The sequence below is a fragment of the Podarcis pityusensis genome (assembly GCF_964106645.2).
Source record: "Podarcis pityusensis genome assembly, chromosome: 15".
Lineage (NCBI taxonomy): Eukaryota > Metazoa > Chordata > Lepidosauria > Squamata > Lacertidae > Podarcis > Podarcis pityusensis.
Genome location: NC_138040.1, coordinates 17151365 through 17176421, shown reverse-complemented (window position 1 = coordinate 17176421; position 25057 = coordinate 17151365). Strand labels below are relative to the sequence as shown.

The 25057-nt window shown below is 45.4% G+C and overlaps 1 protein-coding gene and 1 long non-coding RNA gene across 5 annotated transcripts in view; one reads left to right on the top strand and one right to left on the bottom strand.

The window, feature by feature from the left end:
* Positions 1-699: 699 nt before the first annotated feature.
* Positions 700-25057, bottom strand: part of FLI1 (Fli-1 proto-oncogene, ETS transcription factor) — a 113909-nt gene continuing 89551 nt past the window's right edge. For all 4 annotated transcript variants that reach the window (XM_080983573.1, XM_080983572.1, XM_080983574.1 and 1 more), the window contains 4 exons: positions 7683-7754; positions 5209-5271; positions 4757-4804; positions 700-3299 (listed from right to left, as the gene is read on the bottom strand). In XM_080983573.1, coding sequence (XP_080839699.1) covers positions 2770-3299; positions 4757-4804; positions 5209-5271; positions 7683-7754 — 713 coding nt within the window. In that variant the 3' untranslated portion in view covers positions 700-2769. The remainder of the gene's footprint in view (positions 3300-4756; positions 4805-5208; positions 5272-7682; positions 7755-25057) is intronic.
* Positions 20577-22211, top strand: LOC308464423. The gene is made up of 2 exons (XR_013980036.1): positions 20577-20972; positions 21788-22211. It is a non-coding gene; the product is annotated as an uncharacterized lncRNA (long non-coding RNA).

Sequence of the window (25057 nt, the reverse complement as noted above, 5' to 3'; positions counted from 1 at the left end):
GATGTCCATCTATCCCACCCTCGTCGCCAGAGTTAGGTGGTGGGTTGACATAGCAGCCGGCACAGCGATTTCTTCAAGTAGCTCTTTATTATGGTAAGCTGGAATAGAACTAACTGCGAACAGCTCAGCCGGCCTGTATTTATAGGCAGCCGGCTGTCAACATTGTAACCACAACAGCCCAGAGTTCCCGCCTAAAATAACTGCCGCGGACCTGAGTGAAAACTATCTACAGACCTGAGTGAAAACTATATACAGTATCCCCCTGTTGGCCCAGGGTGAAACTACACTACATAACAAGTGTGGTGCTGATTACGCCAAGGTTGCAGGTTCGATCCTTGTATGGGGCAGCTGCATATTCCTGCATTGCAGTGGGTTGGACTATTATCCTCAAGGTCCCTTCCAACTCTATGAGCCCATGAAATATTTCTATGAATCTGGAGCTTTGGGGGCAGGGGAACTCCAGGGTCCCAGGGAACACAGTATAAAAACTTAGGGATTTAAGTCAACCAATTAATTGTTGAGTTTGAATTATGGCAGAGGTGGGGAGCTTATATATGGCCCACCAGATTTTGTTGGGCACCCAACTGCCCGTCCCTCAACAGCCTAATCCAGCTTGTTCAGTGGTCAGAGATGCTGGAAATTGTAACAGGTTCTGCTGGACTAGGGAGAAACAGCAGATCCCAGTTTATAAGAGATGGGTGCTTGTTTTGGGTGACAAAATATTTATCGGTGGTGGTTTGCTTGCTTTTAGCCTGGTACCCTGGAGGAAAAATTTACCGGGTAAAACAAATCTCTGCATCTCGACTGCAACTAGAAAAGCTTAGGCAAATGTCCATTTTAAGGAAATGACAGGCCAAAAATGGTTTGTGCTGTATGACGTGATCGTCAGAGTTATTGCATCCATTCTGGCAGCTAACAATTCAACCCAGAAGAGTTTTAGTGCCTGTAGAAAGAGAACTATGCTCTCCTCTCATGGAACCCAACCCTATTTAATCATCACTGTTACGTATTCACGGCTTGAATCAAAATACCAGGTGACAGGCATTAATCAGCAATAAACTCAAATGTGAGCTAAAGTGGTATTTTAATTACCCAGAATGCCTTAAGACATATCTACACTATGAACTGAAAGTGGTTTAAATGGGCATTTTCTCCCTTCAGGAAACACTGGGGACTGTGGTTCTGTGAGGTGATTTAGGGTTTCGAACATACAGTCGTACCTCGGTTGTCCAACTTAATCCATTCTGGCAGTCCGTTCGACAACCAAGGTACGGCTTCCAATTGGCTGCAGGAGCTTCCTGCATTCAACTGGAAGCAGTGGAAGCAGTGTCAGACGTTCTGCTTCCAAAAAGCGTTCACAAACCGAAAAACTTGCTTCTGGGTTTGTGGCGTTCGGGAACCAAAATGTCCGATTACCAAGGCGTTCAAGTACCAAGGTACGACTGTACTCCTGTTCCTCTCATCAGACTTCATTTTCCAGGATTCTCTGGGGGTAGCCATGGCAGTTAAAATGGCACAAAATCAATGTAAGTTTGTAGTGTAGATGCAGCCCTAGTTTCCGGATATAACCGTTGTTCTTTTCAAGACCACGGGCTTGTTTTTCCAACAGACACATTGCATACAATTTCCTTTTTTTAAGTTTATTTTTTTTAGCAAAAAAAAGTTACAAAGCTGCACCCCAAATGTACAGATTGAAAAGATGTACAAATTACATTTTTAAAAACAACACCAACAACAATGGATTTGATAGTAAAAAAACAACAACAACTGCATTTGTGACCGAGGTCAACTCGTTTTAGTTTTCATCTTTCTTTTTTAATACTGTGAGATATAGGTAAAAACATAACTCTGCATAATTTATACAGTAAGTTGCCTTCTGACTTGGTTGACCCTCTGAGTAGCGGCCTGACAAACGCACAGCGCTCGTGAATCGGTTATGCTCTTGCAGCCCCTGAAACCCTGCCTAAGCTTGGGAGCCGCTGTCATTTAAATTAGTTCCATTTTGCATTCATAAGACTACCTGCCCATGATCCACTATAACGTCTTCTTTTTCCCTTGGTCTCAGATGCTTCTGGAGATATTAACAAAACTGATACAACAATGCACATTCTCAAAAGGTCCTTTCAATGCCCTTGTCTTAAAATATACATATTTATTTATAGGAATATATATATTTATTAATTTCTCTCTCTCTCTTTTTTCCAGTTGGGTGAAAAGCAACAAGCCACAATTGGCTTCATAGCTAAGATTCCAGTTGGGTGTCTCCAAACAAAGTCCTATAATATAGGAGCTTGCTTCTGCTTCCGCCCCCAAACCGGAAAACAAAACAAAACAAAAAAACTGGTCGTCGCCATTAGTCTGGAACAAACAAACATTTATCTTCTAAGACTTAGAGGTCTTGGTCTTTTCCTTCCCAAAAAAACAAGAAAACAAAATAAGCGCCTTGGACTTTACAACACTTTGTCTAAGATCTAAAGTGATAACCACTGCAAATTCCGAAACGCATTCCACTTGGCTCTAGAGAGGATATAAGGCTTAGAACCAAAATAAAACGCGTAATACTGGCCCGCCGGAGAATCCACCTGCCTGTCCAAGACAGAGTTACAAAAAAGAAAAAGTTGACTCCAATAATAATTATAATAATTATAATATCCAGTTTTTCAGCTTTCTTCCCAACAGAAAGGCACATGTCCAACAGCAACAAGAAAAGAAATGTCCAGAGATATCCACAGATGGAAAAAGAACAGCTCGTCACATGGAGAAAGGCGCCTAGTAGTAGCTGCCCAGGTGCGATGGCATATGGGAGTTGGCATGGCGGGGCACGTTTGGGTTGGGGTAGATGCTTCCTGCTGGGGAAGTCCAATAGGGCGACGTGGCGCCAAAGAAACTGGAGGAAGTGACGGGCATGGAGGAAGGGTGTGGAGGCACAAAGTTCACCTTCTGCTGGTGCGCGTGGTACGAAGGCACGTAGGAGAGATCCGAAGGGTATTTGTACATGGAGGACTCGGTGGGGTGAGGCTGGAGCGCCTGGGCGATGCCGTGAAAGTCAAACTTGTAGGCATACCTCTTGCCATGCACCTTGGTCATAATGTTCTTGTCGTAATAGTAGCGCAGGGCCCGGCTCAGCTTGTCGTAGTTCATGTTGGGCTTGCTCTTGCGCTCGCCCCAGCGCTTGGCCACCTCGTCGGGGTCCGTCATTTTGAACTCCCCGTTGGTGCCTTCCCACGTGATGCAGCTGGCGTTGGAGCTGTCAGACAGCAGCTCCAGGAGGAACTGCCAGAGCTGGATCTGACCGCTCCCTGCAAGAGAAGAGGCCACAAAATGCCGAGTTACCAGGAGGTACAATGCCTCAAAGCCAAGGGGCCGGGAATATCATCTGCCAACTGATAACTGATCAATGCCAAAGTGGAGCAGTGGTTAGAATGCCAGACTGGGACCGGGGAAAGACCAAGGTTCTTTTTTAATATATAAAAAATTATTTATTTGGTTTTTCTAATTAAAATTTTACAGAGATATATCAAACATATATCATGAAAACAAGATTCCAGGGAATCTCCTGGACTTCCATCCTCCCCTTTATAGGTCCTGTTATTAATCATTTCCTTCCGCATCTTTTATGATAATCCAAATCTTTTACATCTCCATTGTGTCCAGAATTCACCCTTAAACTACTAGTGATATTCCAATACTACTAATGATTTACAATGGTCTTTAAGATCAGTTATAATTTTCCCCATTCCTTATTAAAATTTTGGTCTTCCTGATTTCTGATTCTTCTGGTCATTTTAGCCATTTCAGCATAGTCCATCAACTTCATCTGCCATTCTTCTCTGGTAGAGACTTTGTCTTCTTTCTATCTCTAGGAAAGACCAGGGTTCAGTTCCCCCAACTTGGCCATGAAGCTCCCTGGGTGAGCTTGGGGGCTGGTCACTACTTCGGCTCCCAACAGAATATTAAAAGCATGATAAAACACCAATCATTAAAAACTTCCCTAAACAGGGCTGCCTTTCAGATGTCTTCTAAAAGTCAGATAGTTGTTTATTTCCTTGACATCTGATGGAAGGGCATTCCACAGGGCGGGTGCCACCACCGAGAAGGCCCTCTGCCTGGTTACAATGTAATCACATGCTCAAAGCAGCTGCAGAAATTCCAGCTAATATTTTGTGAATGAGCAAACTGGCTGTGGTGAGGTATAAGCTGATCCATCAAGTCAATGCCATACATTGGTTTATTATTTCTTGGACCAGATGAAACTGACAGGTTTTTTTTATTTTTTGTGTTGCCAATGCAACTGTGACCCACCCATACCTGCCTTCAGAATTCAACAATGACATTCCTTGTGGTTAGGATGTCTGTGTTCAGGGTATGATTTTTCAAGCCTTGTGAATCTTGGCATTGGATTTAGAAAACTCCAGCTAGCCAATATATATTCAACAAACTTTCTTTCTTTCTTTCTTTCTTTCTTTCTTTCTTTCTTTCTTTCTTTCTTTCTCCAAAACGAATACTGTGCTCGGCCCCCACCCTAAAAAGGTCTCAGCTAACAGGAATGCTCCCTGGACAGAAAGCCAGTGACCTTAAACTAAAACAACATGTGACCCCAATAGTTGGTGAGTGTTTCATTGAACGGGGTGGGGGGTGGGACCCAGAGTGAGAACTGCAGCCCATACAGGAGATGAGAGCCATAAGGTATTGATCTAAGAACTGGAGAGATAGAATGAGCCCATGGGCTGTTAACCTGTTGACCCACTAGACTCACCTGGGTTCGCTAAACGGCTGCTGGTAGGTCCTAAAATCTGGTAGGGATCTAAGTAAAGAGACCAACAAAAGGAAAAGAAAATTAGACACTGTTCAGTCCTCTGCACCAAAGACTACTTATCACAGCTGCAAACTGCAATGTTATTGTTAGCTTCAACGGGATGCTATTTCCACTGTCCATAAGAGCACCTGAGAGATCCCTGCTTGCTGTTCGTTTCCTGGGTAACCAATAGTTATACATAGAATATTTATTAAGGGTGTGCATCACCTCTGTGTACTTTCTGAATTACGAGGCAAATAGGCATGATTTGGGTAAGCGTAAAACTACTCTTATGTCATAGTGGTATAATGATAATAATAATAATAATAATAATAATAATAATAATGCTGCTCCACCCATCTGGCTGGGTATATACATATTTTTCTAAGGGAATAAACTTTCGACACCAGTACCTGGCTGGGGTCGCTGTTGCTCCACACTCTTGCTCACAGCTTGCGTCCCTCCCAGAGGAGGACCTGGGGGTATCAGAGAAATGAAAGCATTTCAGATCGCAGGAGAAAAAAGGAAACAGATTCCATGCACAATAAAAGAAGACTGTGTAATACAGTATTTGAAGGCAGACCTTGTCGCCATAGTCCGTGTTTTTCACCAATGAGTGATGCTGGTGAAGTTCTCCTGAGCCAGGCTGAGCAAGAGACTTTGTGAGCTCAAAAAAGCCTGCCTCAGAGAAGAGGTGAGCCTTACCAGATCCTGGATTTTTCTCTGGTTTGGATTCAAATCCAATCCAGAGAAGAATTCCCAGTTGCCCTGCCCCACCTTGCCACCAGGCCACTCTGTCCACCTCACCACAAAGCCGCTCTGTCCTTCAACCCCCACAGTCCTGCCAGCTTCCCCCCACTCCCCTAAATATTCTCAGATTGACTCAGTCAATCCAAGGTCCTCTTCTTTGTGGTCTGTTTATGCTGGCCTTCCAGATAACCTACAATAGTTTGGGTCTCTCTTTTTTTTTGTAAAAACAACAAAAACAAAAAACCCTGTGCATTTTAATCGTAGGGGTGTTGTGTGTCCTATTTTCATTGCATTTGTTTAGTTGATAAGGCAATCAATTTTATTGTATATAGCCAAAGGCCTTTACAATGGAGAATAAAAGGAAACTTTCCCCTAAAAAAGGCATAGGCAAACTCAGCCCTCCAGATGTTTTGGGACTACAACTCCCATCATCCCTAGCTAACAGGACCAGTGGTCAGGGATGATGGGAGTTGTAGTCCCAAAACATCTGGAGGGCCGAGTTTGCCTATGCCTGATCTAAAATCATACAACGTAACCTGTAGCAGTTTACAGCATAAAAAGAAATTTACAACATTAAAACTTAAAATTGGAGTGCAGCCACGTAGCTGGAATGGAGCTTCTTGGCTGCCAGTGCAAATTTGGCTACCTGGTGTGTAATATGTACCTGTAGATGTTTATCTGCTAGGAGTTCAACTGCTATGTCCTGTGCAGATTGACCTGGAAGCCATTTAAGAATTGGCAGTATAAATTTTCCTCTGGGCGTTGTATACAGGGGGCAAATCAGTATGTGATGTCCTCTGCCAGATTGCATCCATGTATACATTTGCAATCCATATGGGGAATTTCCTGATATCTCCCCTCCAAATATGCTATGGGCATCTGTTGAAATCTTAGTTCCACAAAGGCCCTGCATAGTTGTGGGAAGGTCAGAGTCTCAAGGTAATGGGGCCTTGAGTGATTGATCTTAACTTGGGGGGTACCAAGTAGAGTAATGGGTGGCAATGGTGGGTGCTCTGTCTTGGTTGGCATCCTGATCAAAAATAAAAAAAGGGTGCCAGTATACATCCTTGCTTGACACCTCTGTTAATTGGAATTGCCTTGAAGGCCCAGTCTTGCTTGCATGAGGTTCCCTCAATGTACTTGTTGGGTGAGCCAGAGAAGTCTTTTATCTGTATTTGAATGGGCCAGTTTGTTCCACAGCTGTCCCCTATCTATTAAATCAAAGGCTGAGGAGAAGTCAACGATCACAGCATAGAGAGTCTTATGCGGGCTTTTGGTGAATTTACAGATTAGGTGGTACAAAACAACAACTTGATCTGCCCGTCATAAATCCTGCTTGCATTTATTTAGTTTTGATTTCAATGCTTTCTAAAAATGTTTCATTTTATATTTACATTGTTTTATGACTCTAAGCTGCCCAGAAACTTTGTGCTACGAGGGGATGCTAAAGTAAACATCCCTTCCGCAATGTTAACTGATGTCTGTTTGAAACTTTTTAATGGTTTTTATTGTATGTTTTTAAAGCTATAAACTGCTTTGATTTTTTTTATGATACAACAGCATACAAATATTTTAAATACATGAATAAATAAATAAATAAATAAATAAATAAATAGATGAGTTAGCTGAGCAGAGCTCCCACTGAAAATCGGGGGAGTCAAATGAAGTCATGCCTAACTTGTCACGAGTCCTTTAATAAAGCCCATGTTTCATAAAGCAAGTCTGAATCTAACCCAATATTTACGCATGTTTACTAACGGAAGTTCTTCAGATGGCTTAAACTAAAATTAAAACACAGTAACACAGGTGGTCGGGACTTCAGCATCACTTAACCCCATTCCTCCACGGTATGAACATCAACAGAGCCAATGGCACTACTCTCCCTTTCTATATCTCAGCTGAACACCTTGTGTTCTCAAGCCGAGATACAGATGAGAGTGACAGCTGAGATGCCTAACTGAAGAAATCTGCTGAAGTCTCTGCTTATTTTGAGGTCAAAGTGGGTTAAAGACTCTCTCTTTCCTTTGTGTGAGAGGAGAAGAGTCGGTGGACATAGCCATTGTTGTAGCGCTTAATTCAATTTTTTAAAAAGTTAAACAGGATGTGCCAGTTGTCATCTAGGCCATCGGCAACTCACTTTTGTTGTTGTGGCTGGAGTTCATGCTATTGCCCCATCCTGATCTTCTGACTGCATCGTAGGAAGAAGCATCTAGGAAAAAAGAAGCAGCGAATGTTTCATTTAGAGCAGGGCACAGAGGCAAGAACGGGAGAAAAGAATGGCTGGTGTCAAAAATTTGTGCTTGCTTTCGTTACAATCTAGGGATCGAGGTGAGCTAGTGCTCTCTGAGATGTTGATGAGCCATGACTCCCGCCTTCCCTGACCATTGGACATGCTGGCTGGGACTGATGGGAGTTGGAGTCCAACAGCATCTTAAGGGCCACAGATCCCTCGCTCCTGTTGTCCTGGATTTGCTGCAGCCTATCCATGTGAGAGGCGGGCATTGCCATCGGCAGCTGTGAGGTGCTCTGAGACGTCTGAAAAGTGAAGCTGAGCCCAGGAGACGCAGCATGCAAATAATGGACATAGCCAATAGCACCTTGAAAGGAATACCGTATTTTTTGCTCTATAAGACTCACTTTTCCCCTCCTAAAAAGTAAGGGGAAATGTGTGTGCGTCTTATGGAGCGAATGCAGGCTGCGCAGCTATCCCAGAAGCCAGAACAGCAAGAGGGATTGCTGCTTTCACTGCGCAGCGATCCCTCTTGCTGTTCTGGCTTCTGAGATTCAGAATATTTTTTTTCTTGTTTTCCTCCTCCAAAAACTAGGTGCGTCTTGTGGTCTGGTGCGTCTTATAGAGCGAAAAATACAGTATGTAGGAAGCGGACACAGGGGGTGTCCTGTTTCATATGCAGAGGGTGCTCATGCCAAATAAACCACAGGCACCATCTTCCTGTGGGACCTTTTAAAAAATGTGAATACACTTGTTGACATGTAACCCTAAGCCAAATCGTAACCTCTCTTACCATTTGCCTGCCCTCCCTCAGTCCTCCCACTTCCCTTGCACTTTTTGTTGACTCACTGCCTTGTTTTGCTTCTTGGTGGCAGCTGCAGCAGCCCTAGGATGTTGGGGTTGGACTTGATGACCTCTGGGGGTCCCTTCCAACCCCACATTTCCGTGATTCTATCATTTGAATACTCAATGTGTGTACATGCTGGCTTTGATCTTTTCCAGCCAGCAATTCCGCTAAAAAAAATATTAATAAATCCTGGAATTTCCATGTTCCAAGAGAGCAAGAATTTTGCCTCAGGGTAACAGCTCTGAATCAACAGGATTTGAAACCGGGAGATATTATTGAATGAGTATCCACAGGACCAAAGCCTAATACCAAAAGGAGTAACAGGGCGAGCCACAGCCTTACTCAACAAGAAAAGAACCAGCATTTTTAAAAACTAAATGCTTCCAACATTTTACCACCAGCAAATGAAATGCCCCGTTTTTGTGGCTCATTGGTTTTTTATTTTCAAAACAAAACAGCATTATGGAAGTTTAAAACTACAACAGTGCTGCCTGCACAGCACTTCTGTATACTACAGGTTTACTAGACTCTGGTCCAAGGTCACCTCCATGGCGTGCATTTAAAGAAATTTTATGCCACTGTTAACACTCACAGAGAATCCTGGGAAGCGTAGTTTTTTTTAATGGTTCTGCCCTCCTGGAGCTACAGTTCCCGGCACCCTTTGCAGACTATAGTTCCCAGGATTCTCCATGTCTGTTAAAAGCTGTATAATCATGTATTAAATATACAGAGTAGATGTGATCACACTGAGTCAGTGAAATAATACACTTTGCAAGGAAGAAGAAACTGACAACCTACCACCAGAAAGTTTGAGAAAACTTTTGGTCCTTGCCAATCATTTTCAGTTCTTTTTGTAAAAATAATAATAAAAACCCCACCACTTTCTGTCTTTCTGTTGCTTTCCTTTAGCCACAAGTGCAAATTCCCATCCCTGCCATCTGGTGAACCTGGCACTTGAGAGACCCTTGAAAGGGCAGTTTTAAAACCAGTCCTGAGATGGGATGGGAAGGAGAACAGCTTTAATCTCCCAAACGAATTAAAGCCAGAAGATCCTATTGTCTGCTCCTTTTGGGAATGACAAAGACTGCAAAAATTGTCAGATGGAAAAAACCCCTCATGTTGTTGTCTCTTCCAGCTGGCGCAGGGAAAGCCTCCTTGGTATTTTCCTGGTTTCGTTTTTTTTAAATGCTAGAAGCTGGTGTGGATTTTTTAAAACAACAACAGACAAACAGAGGCAGAGTCATCTGTATGCATGATGCATGTTTCGTCAGTTATTTGTGTGTATTTGCGTGTATGCGGGATGGTTGTGGGACTGTCTCATCGCCCAGGGATTAGCTCGCTAGGAACACAGGAAGCCACCTTATACTGAGTCAGCCTATTGGGCCATCAGTACTGTTTGCACTGCCCAGCGGTGGCTCTCCAGGGCTTCAGGCACAGATCTCTACCAGGTGTACCTGGAGATGCCTGGGACCTTCTGCATGCAAAGCAGATGCTCTACCACTGAGCTACAGTCCTTCCCCTAAAAACAAGCAAGATCCCAGTCCTCATCGTTCTGCAATAGAAACACGGAAATCTCCCTTATATGGAGTCAGCCCATTGGCCCAACACTACAGCTAGAATGGAGAAGAAATGAGGCTAAAAGCTGGGACAGCTCAGTTGGTGGCACATGAGGCTCTTAATCTCAAGGTCATGGGTTCGAGCCCCACATTGGACAAAAGATTGCAGGGGGTTGGACTAGATGACCCTCGGAGTACCTTCAAACTCTACCATTCTGTGCTTCTATGATTCCAGCTGAAACCTGCGAGGGAGACACGGCCCCAGGCAGAGGAGCTTTGGGTTGGGGATTTTGGAATCAGCAACAACTGGGAACTTAATGAGTGCATTTCCACATCTTTCCAAAATGACAATGACAATAGTTGCTCAGGGGAGCCAACATTTTTCTGGCTCTCTGGCTCCAAAGCCCACCCCCCTGCCATCAGCCAAATGAATGCAATGTGTGCACCACGGCAGCACTCGGCAGCCACCTAACCCAGAGCCTTGCAAAATGTGTTTCAGACACAATGAGGCATTCTCAGCCAGGGAAGCAATCCAGAGCACGGGGTTTCTGTTTATTTATTTTGCAAAAACAATCCCATTCTTGTGACAGAGCTCGCAGCCAGCCTGTTGAGTTGGGCAAAGTTGGCAGGAGACGCTGGATTTCCGCCCCCACCCCAGCCAAACACTGAGATGCAGCTCTGAGCTATGGAAGTTGGGGGTAGGGTCAGTCTGGATGATGCTTCGAGTCCCTTCCAATTATTGGGATTTTGTATCTTTGGAGGTGGGGTTGAATGTACAAAAACTAGATGGCCAGACCAACCCCTTTGTCTAGGCAATGGCTGTGGCTGACTAGTCAATCATCGTGATTAATGTACAGTGATACCTCTGGTTGTGAATGGGATCCGTTCCAGAGGCCCGTTCACAACATGAAAAGAGCGCAACCTGCAGCGGCGCATCTGCGCACGCGTGGGTTGCGATTCACTGCTTCTGTGCATGTGCGTGATGTCATTTTGTGCTTGTGCGCATGTGGCGAAACCCGGAAGTAACCCTTTCCGGTACTTCCGGGTCGCCGCAGGACGTAGCCTGAAAGAACATAACATGAAGCGGACGTAACATGAGGTATGACTGTAATGAAATAAATTGCTCTGTGCCATAGAACAAATGGATGTGCCTTACCGCCCCGCCCATAGAATGAATGGGTGGTGCTTCCCCTTCCCCTAGCTGTGGGGGGGGGCAGGGAAAGAGAGGGTGTGTGGGAGCTGATTAAAAAGCAGGCTGGAAGCTGGAGACCCAGAGACCTGCTTGCTCTGTGCTGGATCCAGAGCTGCAACTAATGGAGAAGCAGTATCTGTTGGGGTGTTGATGCTGTGAGCCCCTCCATCCTCCATATGTGTGGAAATATATCCAATAGACACCACAATCTCTGCTGAGCTTCATTCCACGGAAACCAAACCTAGGTAAGCGCCTGGAATCCCTGCAGTCTCTCACCACTAGGTGACCCTCCAAGTGTCCCTATTTTCCAGGGACAGTCCCAGATTTACAGAAGCCGTCCTGGTTTCTGATCCGATCCCAAAATGTCCTGCTTTTCCTTAGGAGGTCCCCATTTTCATCGAAGAAATGTTGGAAGGTACAGTTATGCTACCCCTGAGCCAAGGAGATAAGATACAACTTTTAGAAGACATCTGAAGGCAGCCCTTTAAATGTTTAATGTTTTATTATGCTGTTATCTATATGTTGGAAGCCACCCAGAATGGCTGGGGCAACCTAGTCAGATGGGGGGGATATAAATAATTTAAATTATTATAATTATTATGGAATAAACAGCCTGAGATGATGGACATTGTAGTTCAATGACTTCTGGAGGGCCAGAAGTCCCCCATAAGTAAAGGGACCCCTGACCATTAGGTCAAGTCGTGGCCGACTCTGGGGTTGCGGCGCTCATCTCGCTTTAATGTCCAAGAGAGCCGGCATACAGCTTCTGGGCCATGTGGCCAGCATGACTAAGCCACTTCTGGCGAACCAGAGCAGCGCACAGAAATTACCTTCCCGCTGGAGCGGTACCTATTTATCTACTTGCACTTTGACGAGTTTTCGAACTGCTAGGTTGGCAGGAGCAGGGACCAAGCAATGGAAGCTCACCCCATCATGGAGATTCGAACCGCCAACCTTCTGATTGGCAAGTCCTAGGCTCTGTGGTGTAACCCACAGCGCCACCTGTGTCCCTCTTATGGAATAGGGCATCCCTATTTTCATCAGAGAAGTGTTGGAGGGTGATGTAGGAGACTGAGGTGGCACGTAACAATATTTTGCCAATGATGAGGGAAAAAGAGCTGCCCTCTGGTGTAGCTCACTGCCATCCTGCCAGCTTCAGCAGATATGAGGATCTCTGTGACGGCTTCCATGACAAATGTGTGTCCAATTCCAACAAAATTAAAAAGCACAATATAAATCCTATGAGGCTTTCAAGAGCCGTCATCTCGCAGCCATCTGGTTTCCATCCAGAAGGTCCTTGAATGAACACAGACTCTATTGCAAACCAGAGAAAAAGGATATTAAACAATGTCTACAACGTCACGGACTCTTTCATCCAAAGATCTCTCAGATTTGCACACCATTTAGGCCTCATTGATAATTTCTGGGAGCAGCTCTGCCTGCCGCCTTTGTGCTGGTGTTTCCTGTAAAGGACGCTTCAGCTTTGAATCGCTCCTTGCTAGCCTTAGCTGCTTTCCCTCCCAGTTAGCCAACTGCTGAAATGTGGACTGGAAGTTCCTTGGAGCAGGGACCTCTTCAGCTGCTAACCTTGGCCTATAAAATACTTCAGGCCTCAGTAAGTCCCATGAATTTCAGTGGCGCTTACTTCTGATTTACATTGTCAGGATGCAGAACCTGGGGGGGGGGGGGGGACTCTGAATACTGCTGGACTACAACTCCCATCATTCCTGACCTCGCCCAAGCTGGCTGGGACTGATGGGGGTTGGAGTCTGGCAGCATTTACAGGGACACCCCTGGTGTATAAGATGCACTGGAAATCACGGCTTGCCTAAAGAAATACAGTGGTACCTCGGGTTACATACGCTTCAGGTTACATACGCTTCAGGTTACAGATTCTGTTAACCCAGAAATAGTACCTCAGGTTAAGAACTTTGCTTCAGGATGAGAACAAAAATCACGCGATGGCGGCACGGCGGCAGCAGGAGGCCCCATTAGCTAAAGTGGTGCTTCAGGTTAAGAACAGTTTCAGGTTAAGAACGGATCTCCGGAATGAATTAAGTGCTTAACCCGAGGTACCACTGTACTTTCCTTTTGGCCTTTCTGGTTTTCGCAGGCTTTTAAGAACAGCTAATGTTAGCATCTTTTAACATGTAGAACTATTTCGATTTAATCGCCTGCTTCATGGGTAGCTGACCCCCTTTGGCCTGAGGGCCACATTGATAGTAAGCAACCTCTCAGGAGGGCCAGGAGGGCCGGCAGGCAGAAAACATTTTCTCTCCCCATCTCAGCGTGGAGGGAGCCCCACAGCCCTGAAATGGGGTGATCAAGCTTTCAGCTTGCCCGGCTAGATCTGGCTTAGGGGTCAGCTACCCCTAGTCTCTTGAATAAACAGTTGCTTCCTGATGTGTTCATCTATATGCCAATAACTTTATTATTTTCTTTTTTTTAAAAGAAAATGCACTTTTATGCTTATTCCATTGTTAGTCACCCAGGGAAAGGTATGTTGAGAGTGGGGTTGCAGCGTATGCAAATAAAATAATTTAAAGTGATTTTAGAGGTGGGGAAAATTCCACCCACTTGAACCACCATCCAAGCCCAAGGTCTGGCAGGATGAGTATGTTCAGAATAGGTGCCCCCACAACAGGTGGGTCTTCCTCATCCTGGCTCAACCAGGGATGTGCTGGTGTTAGTTCCCCTGTACTAGTTTAAGTCCTGGGACTCCACTGGTGAAAGTAATGCTACTGTCAGCCTTCCCCCACCCAGCAAAAAAATAAAATCAAACAGATTTTCAGGAATTGGACTCTACACTCTTGCAGCCAATAGAAATGCAAGATCTATTTCTCCAAACAGCTCAGGGTGCATCTGCGTGGTTCTGTGCCCTCTTCCCCAACGTAATCCTCACAACAGCCTCATAAAGTAGGCTAGGCGGGAAGATAGCAACCAGCTCAGGTCAGCCAGTGAACGTTACGGCCGAGTGGGGACTAGAAGAACAAGTCCTCATCCAACACTTTTAACCAGGACACGACCCTGGTTGCGTTTCTGCATGGCGAGGCTGCGGACGTGCCATTCATTTGACGCACATTCCCTCTCTGCAAAGTTAAACTATGGAACTCCCTCCCACAGGAGGCAAGGATGATTATCGACTCAGACGGCTTTGAAAGAGGAATAGGCAAATTCATGGAGGAGGAGAGGGCTATCGATGGCCACTAGCCACGATGGCTATGCTCTGCCTACACAGCTGGAGGCAGCAATGCTTGTGGATGCCAGTTTCAGGAAGCTGCAGGAAAGGAGAGGGCTCTTGTGTTCGAATCCTGCTTGTGGGTTTCCCTTTGGGGCCCCTGGTTGGCCCCTGTGACTACAGGATGCTGGACTACCTAGGCGCCCATGGTCCTGATCCAGCAGCCTTCTTCCTATGTTCTTATGAATGCTGGGGAGCTGTAGCTTACCCTTCCCAGCACTATGATTCCCAGCACCCTTCAAAAAAACCTGCAGTCCCCAGGATTCTCAGGGGAGAGGAAACGGGATTCAATTGCATGTTGTGCATGCAGCCAGAACTGTGTGGAAACACAGCACTCATACGCATGAGCACAGTCGTAATGCAAGCTGGAGATGGACACACACTGTTGGTCTGTAGAAACACACCATCAGGAAACACATTAACTTTTTGTCTTAGGAAAAAGCCCGGATCAGTCTGGGATCTTTCTGAAGGGGGCAAAGGTATCCCCTCCAGCGCATTCCTTGCACACATGTGCCAGAGGACTGCACTCCATGCACTTAAGGCAGAGGGAGGGAGGGAGATGGATGGGGGCAGAGAAGCCCCCTTATTTAGCAAGGGGCAAAGGAAGGATAATGGTTACTTAGAAAGTGCTCCAGACAAGCTGTCAGGTTGAATTCAGCGCACTGGAGTCTCGCGCTGGGACAGTCCTGGCCTTCAGGGATCCCCTGTGAGCAGTGTTTCCGGCCTGCTCCAGCACAGAGACAACAGGGCTTTGTTTCCAGGAGGGGTTGCCTTCCCCTCCTTCCCCCCCTTCCCTCTCTCTCTCTCTCTCTCTCTCTCTCTCTCTCTCTCTCTCTGAAAAATGCACATGGCTACCTCCAAAGAGGGTCATGGAGAAATGCAGACACAACACCAGCCCTGGAATTTCAAAGGAAAACAGTGGTGGTTTTTTTTTTTAAGCCCCCAAGAGCAAGCTACTGTTTCTCCTGGAACCAAAGAATCCCGGCTTTATAGTTCCATGCAGGAGCAGCAGCAACAACAACATAAAGTATACGTGGTGGTGGTCGCAGGTGGGGGACAACAGCAAATTTTGGTGCGCCTTGCAAGTCCTGACAGGGATTTGGGGTTGTTTGGCCAGTAAAAGGGGGGAAAGGGAATGAGGGAAAGATGCAAAGGGTTCCTGAGAGGGAGAGATGGTTAAAAAGAAAGGAGATTCCAACTATATGTCAGGAAGAACGTAATGAAGGGAAGAGCTGTTTGACAGTGCAAGGGACTCCCTTGGGAGGGGGTGGAGTCTCAGCAGAGGTTCAATGCCCATCTCTCATGGATGCTTTAGTTTAGTTGATATTCCTGCATTGCAGAGGACTAAATCAGAAGACCCTTGGGGTTCCCCTTCAATTCTATGAAATCTCTCAGAAGAGTTTGGATTTGATATCCCGCTTTATCACTACCCGAAGGATTCTCAAAGCGGCTAACATTCTCCTTTCCCGCCCCCCCCCCCAACAAACACTCTGTGAGGTGAGTGAGGCTGAGAGACTTCAAAGAAGTGTGACTGGCCCAAGGTCATCCAGCAGCTGCATGTGGAGGAACGGAGACGCGAACCCGGTTCCCCAGATTACGAATCTACCACTCTTAACCATTACACCACACTGGCTCTCAGGGTAAGCAAAGGTGTGTTTTTCTACCTGCAGAAGGTCTTCCTGGCAGGGTGGCCTCCTGCATTCACAAAAGATGCTTCAAAAACCAATATATTACTTATGGGGGGGGTGATCCTTCCCTTGTGGAAAAAGGTCTAGAACTCACTCTTTATAGAGCATGGGTAGGCAACCTAAGGCCCCGCCAGGGGCCAGATGCGGCCCAATCGCCTTCTAAATCCGGCCCGCAGATGGTCTGGGAATCAGCGTGTTTTTACATGAGTAGAATGTGTCCTTTTATTTAAAATGCATTTCTGGGTTATTTGTGGGGCAGAGGAATTCATTCATTCCTCCCCCCAAAAAATATATAGTCCAGCCCCCCACAAGGTCTCCTTTTTTGGAGGTATTTAAGCAGCGAGAGGTGCTATTTGTTAAAGAGTTTTTAGCGTTGCATAGCTGTTGCTGTTTTAATTAAATTGTCGTGTGTGTGTGTATGTGTGCCCCCCCTCTCTCTCTCTCTCTGTGTGTGTGTGTGTGTGTTTGGAGGGAAGAACAGATTTGGACCTCACATGTGGGGAAGGTTGTGGGGTTTTTTTTAACTCATTGCCCTGACTGCCATCCTCGTTGGAACAGGAGTGGGGGTGTCTGCCCACTATCTGCAATAGGCTAACCACTTGCACACTGCAACTCCCCCCACCCTGCCCACACACAAAAAAAGAGGAAACACACTGAGGAAAAAGAGGACACTGGTTTGCACAAACATGCACGTGCTGATTTATAGACAAATCTATAGAAAAAAAACAATAATCTGAATAGAAATATGTCCTGTTTGTGCATTTTTACCGCAGAGGGGTACATGAGTGCCTGCCTTTGCATTAGAGTGGACATCAAAGCCATCAAGGTCATAGAATTATTCATTCATTCGTTCGTTCATTCAAACAAGGTATGTGCCACTTAATTACAATGTTCTCTAAGCTATTTACAAGGATACAAATAAATAAATAAAAACTATAAAATTTAGCGGGGCAGAGAGGCATTACTGTCCCCATCCCAATCCCAACGCCAATAATAATTATCTTCAGGGATAATGAACGAAACAACTCAAATTTGCATTTTGTGTGTATGTTTAATTTTCATTTGGTTGTGTTGTCTGTCTGTCTGTCTGTCTCTTTTCTTTCTTATATTGCATGTTACTTAACTGTATGTCCTTTCTTAGATAAATAAACAAATTAAAAACTAAAATAAAACACACACACACACACAAACACCATCTGTGGTTCCCCTATTGTTATGCCATTTTACCAAAAGGCACTGGCGCCATCTCCAGGGGGCCCTGGGTACCCACAAAGTTTTCACTGTGGGTGCCCATTCTCTGCCTGCCACCACCACCCGCTGCCTTAGCTCCAGTTCTCCGGTGCCACGGTGGCAACTGGGCTGGGGCCTCTGCCTCCACCACAGGTCCTCTGTTGGTTTTTTGTGTCCTCAACCGCCCCCTGCCATTTTTTCCCCATTTTAAAAACTGTTGCCAAAAGCTTTTTGTAATTTTCCCTTTTAAAAAGCAACATTCCTGACCATTCCTGTGTGCTCACCGCTGCAATGGCAAAAGGTTTCCATGTCTTCTGTGCACACCCCTTACATTTGTCCATTTAAATAGTTGTCACTGCTTTTTGCTGAATTGAACGATGGATGATAAAAATAAGGATTTAAAATGGCGCTGAACAGCTAATGGACAAAGAAGACGACCTGAGAATTCTAAACTTCTTGCCACACCCACTTTTGCACATTGGCCACACCCACATTGGCCACACCCACTTTGATCAGTGGCCCTAAGAATGTTGACTGAGGGTCAAGGCCACCCTCAGCCTCAAAAGATTTAGCCACTCCTTACATAAGCCATGCCGTTTTGCACCGACATATTGAAATCTGGGTTTGGCAAAACGCGAACGGTGTTCTGAGGATGCTACCTTGCCTGTACATAAGCTACCTTGTGATCTTTTCCATTTTCCTTATGTGCCTGCAATATCTGACCTGGTCTGCCAAGTCATGGAAACCGAAACAGACTCTTTCCCATTAAAACAAAACAAGCAGAGAGGCCCAAATCGTTCCACTTAGTGATGAGAGGAGCCTCATTTCGTTTGCAATAAAATTGTTCCTTGGCCAGGAAAGCCTGATGATTCTCATTAGGACCACTCAGGTCTCCAAGGCAGCTGAAGACAATTTGTACCAAGGACGCGAAACCCCGTACATTTGTACGGTTGGGATGCTTGCTAATGGGGAACCTCAGCCAATGTCCAGAGGAGGCTGGGCTTGATCCCAAAGGAACCTGCCACACGAACCACAAGGCAGACTGTTGTGGAGGGAGCCAGAGACAACCTGAACATGTTCCCCGGCAAAACCACAACCGCCTGTGATACTGTTAGGAGCAATCTGCTCTCTTGCTTAGTGGCTTGGCTCCTAACCATGAATGCTGATTAAAAGCCAATTAACACCAGCAAGGAATGCATAGCACAGCTCCTCCAAGTGTCCCTATTTTCCAGGGACAGTCCTGGATTTGCAAAAGCCATCCCAGTTTCTGATTTGATCCTGGAATGTCCCGCTTTTCCTTAGGGCATCCCTATTTTCCTTGGAGAAATCTTGGAGGGTATGATAGCATACTTAACGACTAAGGTGGCAGCCAAGCTAATTGTTGTTGAGGGGGGCCGTGTGTGTGTGTGTGTGTGTGTGTGTGTGAGAGAGAGAGAGAGAGAGAGAGAGAGAGAGATCTCTTAATTTAGCAGTCATTTCTGTTCCCCAGTTATACTGTGCAAATAAACACAACCCCTGAAATGCTGGCCATGAGTTTCATGGTCTTTTGGCTCCACAGTGTGTAAAATCCCCTTTTAACCTGTGGTGCATCTCAAGTCCCAGTAGGCAATACCACTTAATTCCGGAGTGCCCTTTGGATTGTTGCTCGACTACAGTTCCCATCATCCCGTGGAAACAAGCCCAGGCCCCATAATCTTTATCAGATGTCCTTTACAGTGTGTCTCTTCCAAAGGAAGTGTGGAGGATGTCTGCATGGACATGCTCTCCCTGGGGAAATGTGCCTAGTGCCATCCTTGTCCATTCTTAGGCACCAGACTAAGATGTTTTTTTCAGCTAGCCCTTTGGTTTTGGGAATGCTGTACTTCACACTTTTTTAAATGTGGTTTTTAATTTTTTTTTTAATCTATATTTTATCTCGAGACCTTTGAGACCCTTTTTTTGGATAAAACAACTAGAATAGCAATAGCAAAAAATAAAAAATAAAATAAAAAGCCCACAAAACATCTCTAACCACTGGGCATGCTAGCTGGAATTGAAGGGAGTTGGAGCCCAAGAATATCTGGAGAGCACCAGGTTGGCTACTCCTGACTTCCTGCATCGCATAATACACTCTCTAGTCCAGAAAAAGCTCTCCTTACACCACACTAAACTTAGAACATCATGTACTTGCACAAGATAAGCGCGCTTGGGGAAAATCCAAATTTTTCAAACCAGTTTGAGCAAATATGGGATCCATTTGCTGCATTCTGGAAGTCTTAATTTCAAGAACTGACAGTCAAGTTGTGATTGTTGTTTGAATTATAAATTATTCTGCCCTTAATCTAATAAAGAGGGGTGGGGGAAGACAGCATTTCCCTGTGCTACTTTCCAACAGATTCTCAGGAGTCCTTTTCTTTTTCTTGGGATTTTTGTGGGCATTTTTTTCTTCTTCATTCTACTCTGATCCTTTTTTGTTTTTATTTAGAGACAGACAAATGAGGAAAGCACCCCTGTACATTAACGGCGTGAAGGCCAGACACCAAATAAAACGCAGCCTCTTGCATGCTCTGCACAAAAAGATATCTAGCCAGGTTGCCTTTTGAAAATGAACACAGGGCTGCTCTCGAGCGACAGAAGTTACGCCAGATTCAACAAAACCGCACAAAACCCAGAAGGGTTACTTTTGCAGCCTGAGCGCGCTCTCTCTCTCTGTCTCTCTCTGTCTCTCTCTGCTTGCCTTCCTGTGTTTACAGTCGCAGCACCTGTCCCCCAAGGGGTCCAGAAAGGAATGAGGCTCAGCTCTCTCAGTGAGGTTGATGGGTTTGTGTGCACTCCCCGCTTTCAGATGGAGGCTCTGGGCTCTCCTTGTTTGCTTCGTCCAAACAAGCTTTTGTTATTATTTTCAAACAGATACCCATTCACCCAGAGAAGGAGCTGGAGGCAAGCGTGGTGAGCTTTGTTGCCACCTTGCAGCCGGGCTGCTCAGAGGAGGGCGAGGAGGGCACAGGGCGCTCAAGTGGGCGGCTGCTGCGGAGACAATGGCAGCACCTGCAGGGTGCCGCATTCACACACACACACACACACACACACACAATGTTTGCGTACTGCTTCTCTCTGCCTGCGAGGCAGGTGGCGGCTGAGAAGGCGCAGCAGCAGAATCAGATAACATCCTCTGCTGAGGCCAAAACCACACAGAGCAGGAAACACAAGGGTGTCACCCCAAGCAGACACCCTCATGATGATCTCCCACTGCTCTGCCACAAGGCCTACGCTCATCTTTACCTCTTCAGGGAGTGCATCGTCACAACCTGCAAAATCACGCCCCGCTGCTCATTGCAGCCGGTAATGATGTGGGGAGTGGGGACTCAGAAGAATGCAAAAAGAAGAAACTAGTCCTCATCAGCGCCAGCTATCAAGGTTTAGGTCCACAGACCCTCCAAGTGTCCCTGTTTACAGAACCCATCCCAGTTTCTGATTTGATCCAGGAATGTCCCACCTTTCCTTAAAAGGTAAAGGGACCCCTGACCGTTAGGTCTAGTCGTGGCCGACTCTGGGGTTGTGGTGCTCATCTCGCTTTATTGGCCGAGGGAGCCGGCGTACAGCTTCCAGGTCATGTGGCCAGCATGACTTAAGCCACTTCTGGCGAACCAGAGCAGCGCACGGAAATGCCGTTTACCTTCCTGCCAGAGCGGTACCTATTTATCTACTTGCACTTTGATGTGCTTTTGAACTGCTAGGTTGACAGGAGCAGGGACCGAGCAATGGGAGCTCACCCCGTCGCAGGGATTCAAACTGCCGACCTTCTGATCAGCAAGTCCTAGGCTCTGTGGTTTAACCCACAGCACCATCCACGTCCCCACCTTTCCTTAGGATGTCCCTATTTTCATCGGAGAAATGTTGGAATTGCATGCATTCATTGCAGCCATCACAGGCTTGAGTGCCCTCTAGAGAATTTTGGACCACAACTTCCATCAACTCCTAAGATGTCAGGGAAGGTTGGTTTAATGTGAAGCTCGAAGCAGCCCCTCCTCCAGGAGCAATCTTAAGGCTTTCTGAAGCAGCTTATGCAAATCTCTGAAGCAGGTGATCTAAAAACAAACAAACAACCCACAGGCCTCTTGTCCCTGATAGCTGGTACCTGGCAGGTACTCCTTTTTGCATTCTTGTTGCTTTCATTGCCTCCTGCCTGTCTTTTTGTCTTCCTGGTTGTGGAAAACTGCAGTCCCATTTCAGAGCCTTGGCTTTTCTGTAACATGCATTGAAAGCTCTACAAGTAGGGGAGGGCAAAGATAGAGGAGCAGAGCTTTTTATGAGCAGGGCCGGTGATGTCATCTGCCAGGGTATTGGGCTCCTAGACAGACCCTTCTTGCTCCGGCTAATGACAGAGGTGAGGGTTTTATTAAGTCTGCACTAGTTTTCTTTCTGCAATCATAAGATGAAGTGTGGTACATATATATTCATATAAATAAACAAAGTAAGGAGGCTTTCAAAAAAATTTGAACTTGGGAGAATCAGGGAAATAATTAAGTAGAGGCTGGGTCCTTCTTTCCTTTTCTTCAGTGGGGTTCCCAGTTCATGCTAGCAAACTTAATGCTAAGCTTTCTTTGCAAGAGGGTTTGCATTTCTAATTAAAAGCCAAAGGTTGCATTTCAGTTGGCTGAAGATCTTTTGTTAATGCTCAATGCACCTTTTTTTTTTTTTTTTTTTTTACAAGTAGAACCTACGCAGGCAGCAGTAAGCACACCTGAGCTCAAAAGAGCCCACACCAAGCACTTCAGACAAGCTTGTTTGGGGTTCCTTTTAGAATCCAGTTAAACACTAAAATAATATCTATGTTACTCTGATTAACAAAACAGAGCTTTTTATAGAAAAATGTATGTGGTGAGAGGTTTTGGCTTCCGTGTTTATCAACTGCTCTGATAAAAAGGAAATGACACTGTTTCCAAAGTGTCAGTTGAGGAGATTTGAGGACATCGTCCATGATGCGGAGACCATTCTCCAGCCTGAGGTCATGCTGACATGTCCTGTATACACACCCAGAGGTTCTCCCTCTATGCTTGTGTTGTTGTCATCTCTACAGCAATATTGATCAATCCAACAGGCTGCACTCTCTGAACTGAAATATTTCGCAGCTGGTTGCTCCACTTCTTTTAGTCAAATTACAGATTTGTAGTTCCTAAAATGTGTGTGTAGGCCAGTTGTAGTTTTTCCTTATGTACTAGATATATCCCCCCTTTTTAGCACTCACTTATATATTATATTGCAGGACCTGCATGTGAGGCCCAGGACAGGGCCTTCTTTGTGGCAGCCCCAAAGTGGTAAAACTCCCTCCCAAAGAGATACATTTGGCAACTTCACTATATATCATCCAGAGGATACTGACGACACAGCTCTTTACCCTGGCTTTTGACACCTAAGACGTATATTTTCAGGACCCACTCTATTTTGGGTGGTTGCATCTTTTAAATTCTTAAGCTCTTTATTAAATGGTTGCACCCTGGGACCTTAGGGAGAATGGCAGGTAATAAATTAAAATTGTGAAATTGAATTGCATTGCTTTGATCTTGATTATTATATAATCGTTTTATATGCTGTTATGGCTGTAAATATGAAAAACACATCTAAAAAAGGAAGTTGTAATCAATGAAACATCAAGTTATAAAAAGACCTGGCCCTTTTCCCTCCCCCAAAATCTCCTAGAGCCAAACCCATCAACCGTCAGCACACAGGAGATGTTGGCAGAGCTTAAACTGAAACAGATACGCTGCTTGCGTCTTCTTTTTTCTGTAGGTGGGGAGGGTTAGGCTTATAAAGCCAGGATGAAGCTGGGATTTAGATTAAGTGATTGCTAAGGGAAATGGACTCAGCGGCTGCAGGATGTGGGAATGTGGAAGTACCACGAGACACAACACTTTGCAGAAGGGATTTTTATATAAAATGTGGGCTTCGTGCTGAAACAGACAGTTGCAAAGGCATGAATTAGCTAAAATCCAGACACCGCCCCACCCCCCTTGTCAGAGAACAAGCAGGCTCTGGTGGGTGCTGTGCCTGGAAAGTCATAAGGAGGATTCTTCGCTTGTTGGCCTCTAGACAATCAGACGTCCAAAGTCGTCTGGTTTCAACATTTGAGCGATCCACAGGACATTTTCTGCATGGATCTAGAGCACTGCAATCCCATGGGGCACACTTATCTGCAAGTAAGGGCTCTCCCAGACAGTCATTGTTTAGTGGGTAGGATTCAGATTGCATACTGCCAAAATTCAAGTTGCAGGATTAACGTGGGTTTGGTGCTTTTGTGCAGAAAAACCTGCCCCTCCCCCCTCCCCAGATATGCAAGAAATATTTTTGCATTAAGGAAAATGGGCAAATCTGTCTATTTCGGTGCCCCTCATTTTTTCCAGGCTTAAATTTAATCTGCCTCGTTTCCACATCCGTTTGCAATTTTTCTTGTACAAATCTGCACAAACGTTTCTGGGGTTTTTTTCCCTGTATGCAAACTTTTGTATCCAATTTGGGCCCATTTCTGCAGTTTCCCAATCAACTCTACTTATTATTATTAGATGATAGATTAGATAGATAGATAGATAGATAGATAGATAGATAGATAGATATAGATAGATGATAGATAGATAGATGATAGATAGATAGATGATAGATAGATGATAGATAGATATAGATAGATAGATAGATGATAGATGATAGATAGATAGATAGATAGATGATATAGATATAGATATAGATATAGATATAGATATAGATATAGATATAGATATAGATATAGATATAGATATAGATATAGCATCCTTTTGGGGCAGAGAACTGCCTCACAAATTTCAGGGGAGGTCAGGTTGGGTGGCGGAGGGAGCCAAGCAGACTTGCACCATGCTAGACCAACAGGCAGTGGCTGATGTGGAGCACCAGTGAAATGGAACAAAGGAGAGGATGAGAGAGGGAGTTGTTCCTTCCCCCTCTCTATTGTCGCTTGCACCGGGCCAGGCTCCTCATCAACCGCACCAACAGCGACACAGCCGCCATTTTGGGCCACCTGAGCTGAAATACGGGGATTGTGTTTGAAGTCCAAATGGGACAGGGAAGACTTTTGTCCAAAAATGGGGCAATCCTGTTTTTTCTAGGGATGGGTGGCAACCTCTGGTATCATGAAGAGGAGGCTGCAAAAAGATGGATAACCAGAAGAACTTTTCCAAAAGCAGTTAATTTCAGGGGCGGCTGTGTGTGTGGAGAGCTTTATTGCAGAGCTGGAAGCACGATGCCCGATTGCTGACTCAGTTCCTGGTACGGCAAGCCAGGAGGGCCAAGACAATGCAGTACACATCCAAAGACCAAGATCAGCCTCTGGGATGCACACACTTTCAACTTTCCATCTGCTCACCTCCTGCCTCCACAATGCTATGGTCAAAGCCTTCACACACATACACTCACAAGGGTCGGCTCAGATATTGCACATCCTGCACCCCTCTTAACATGATGAGGAAACCCAACCCCTAAAGAAGTGCTGCAGACCTGCTTTGGACCTTTGCTGAGCTTCGGCTTG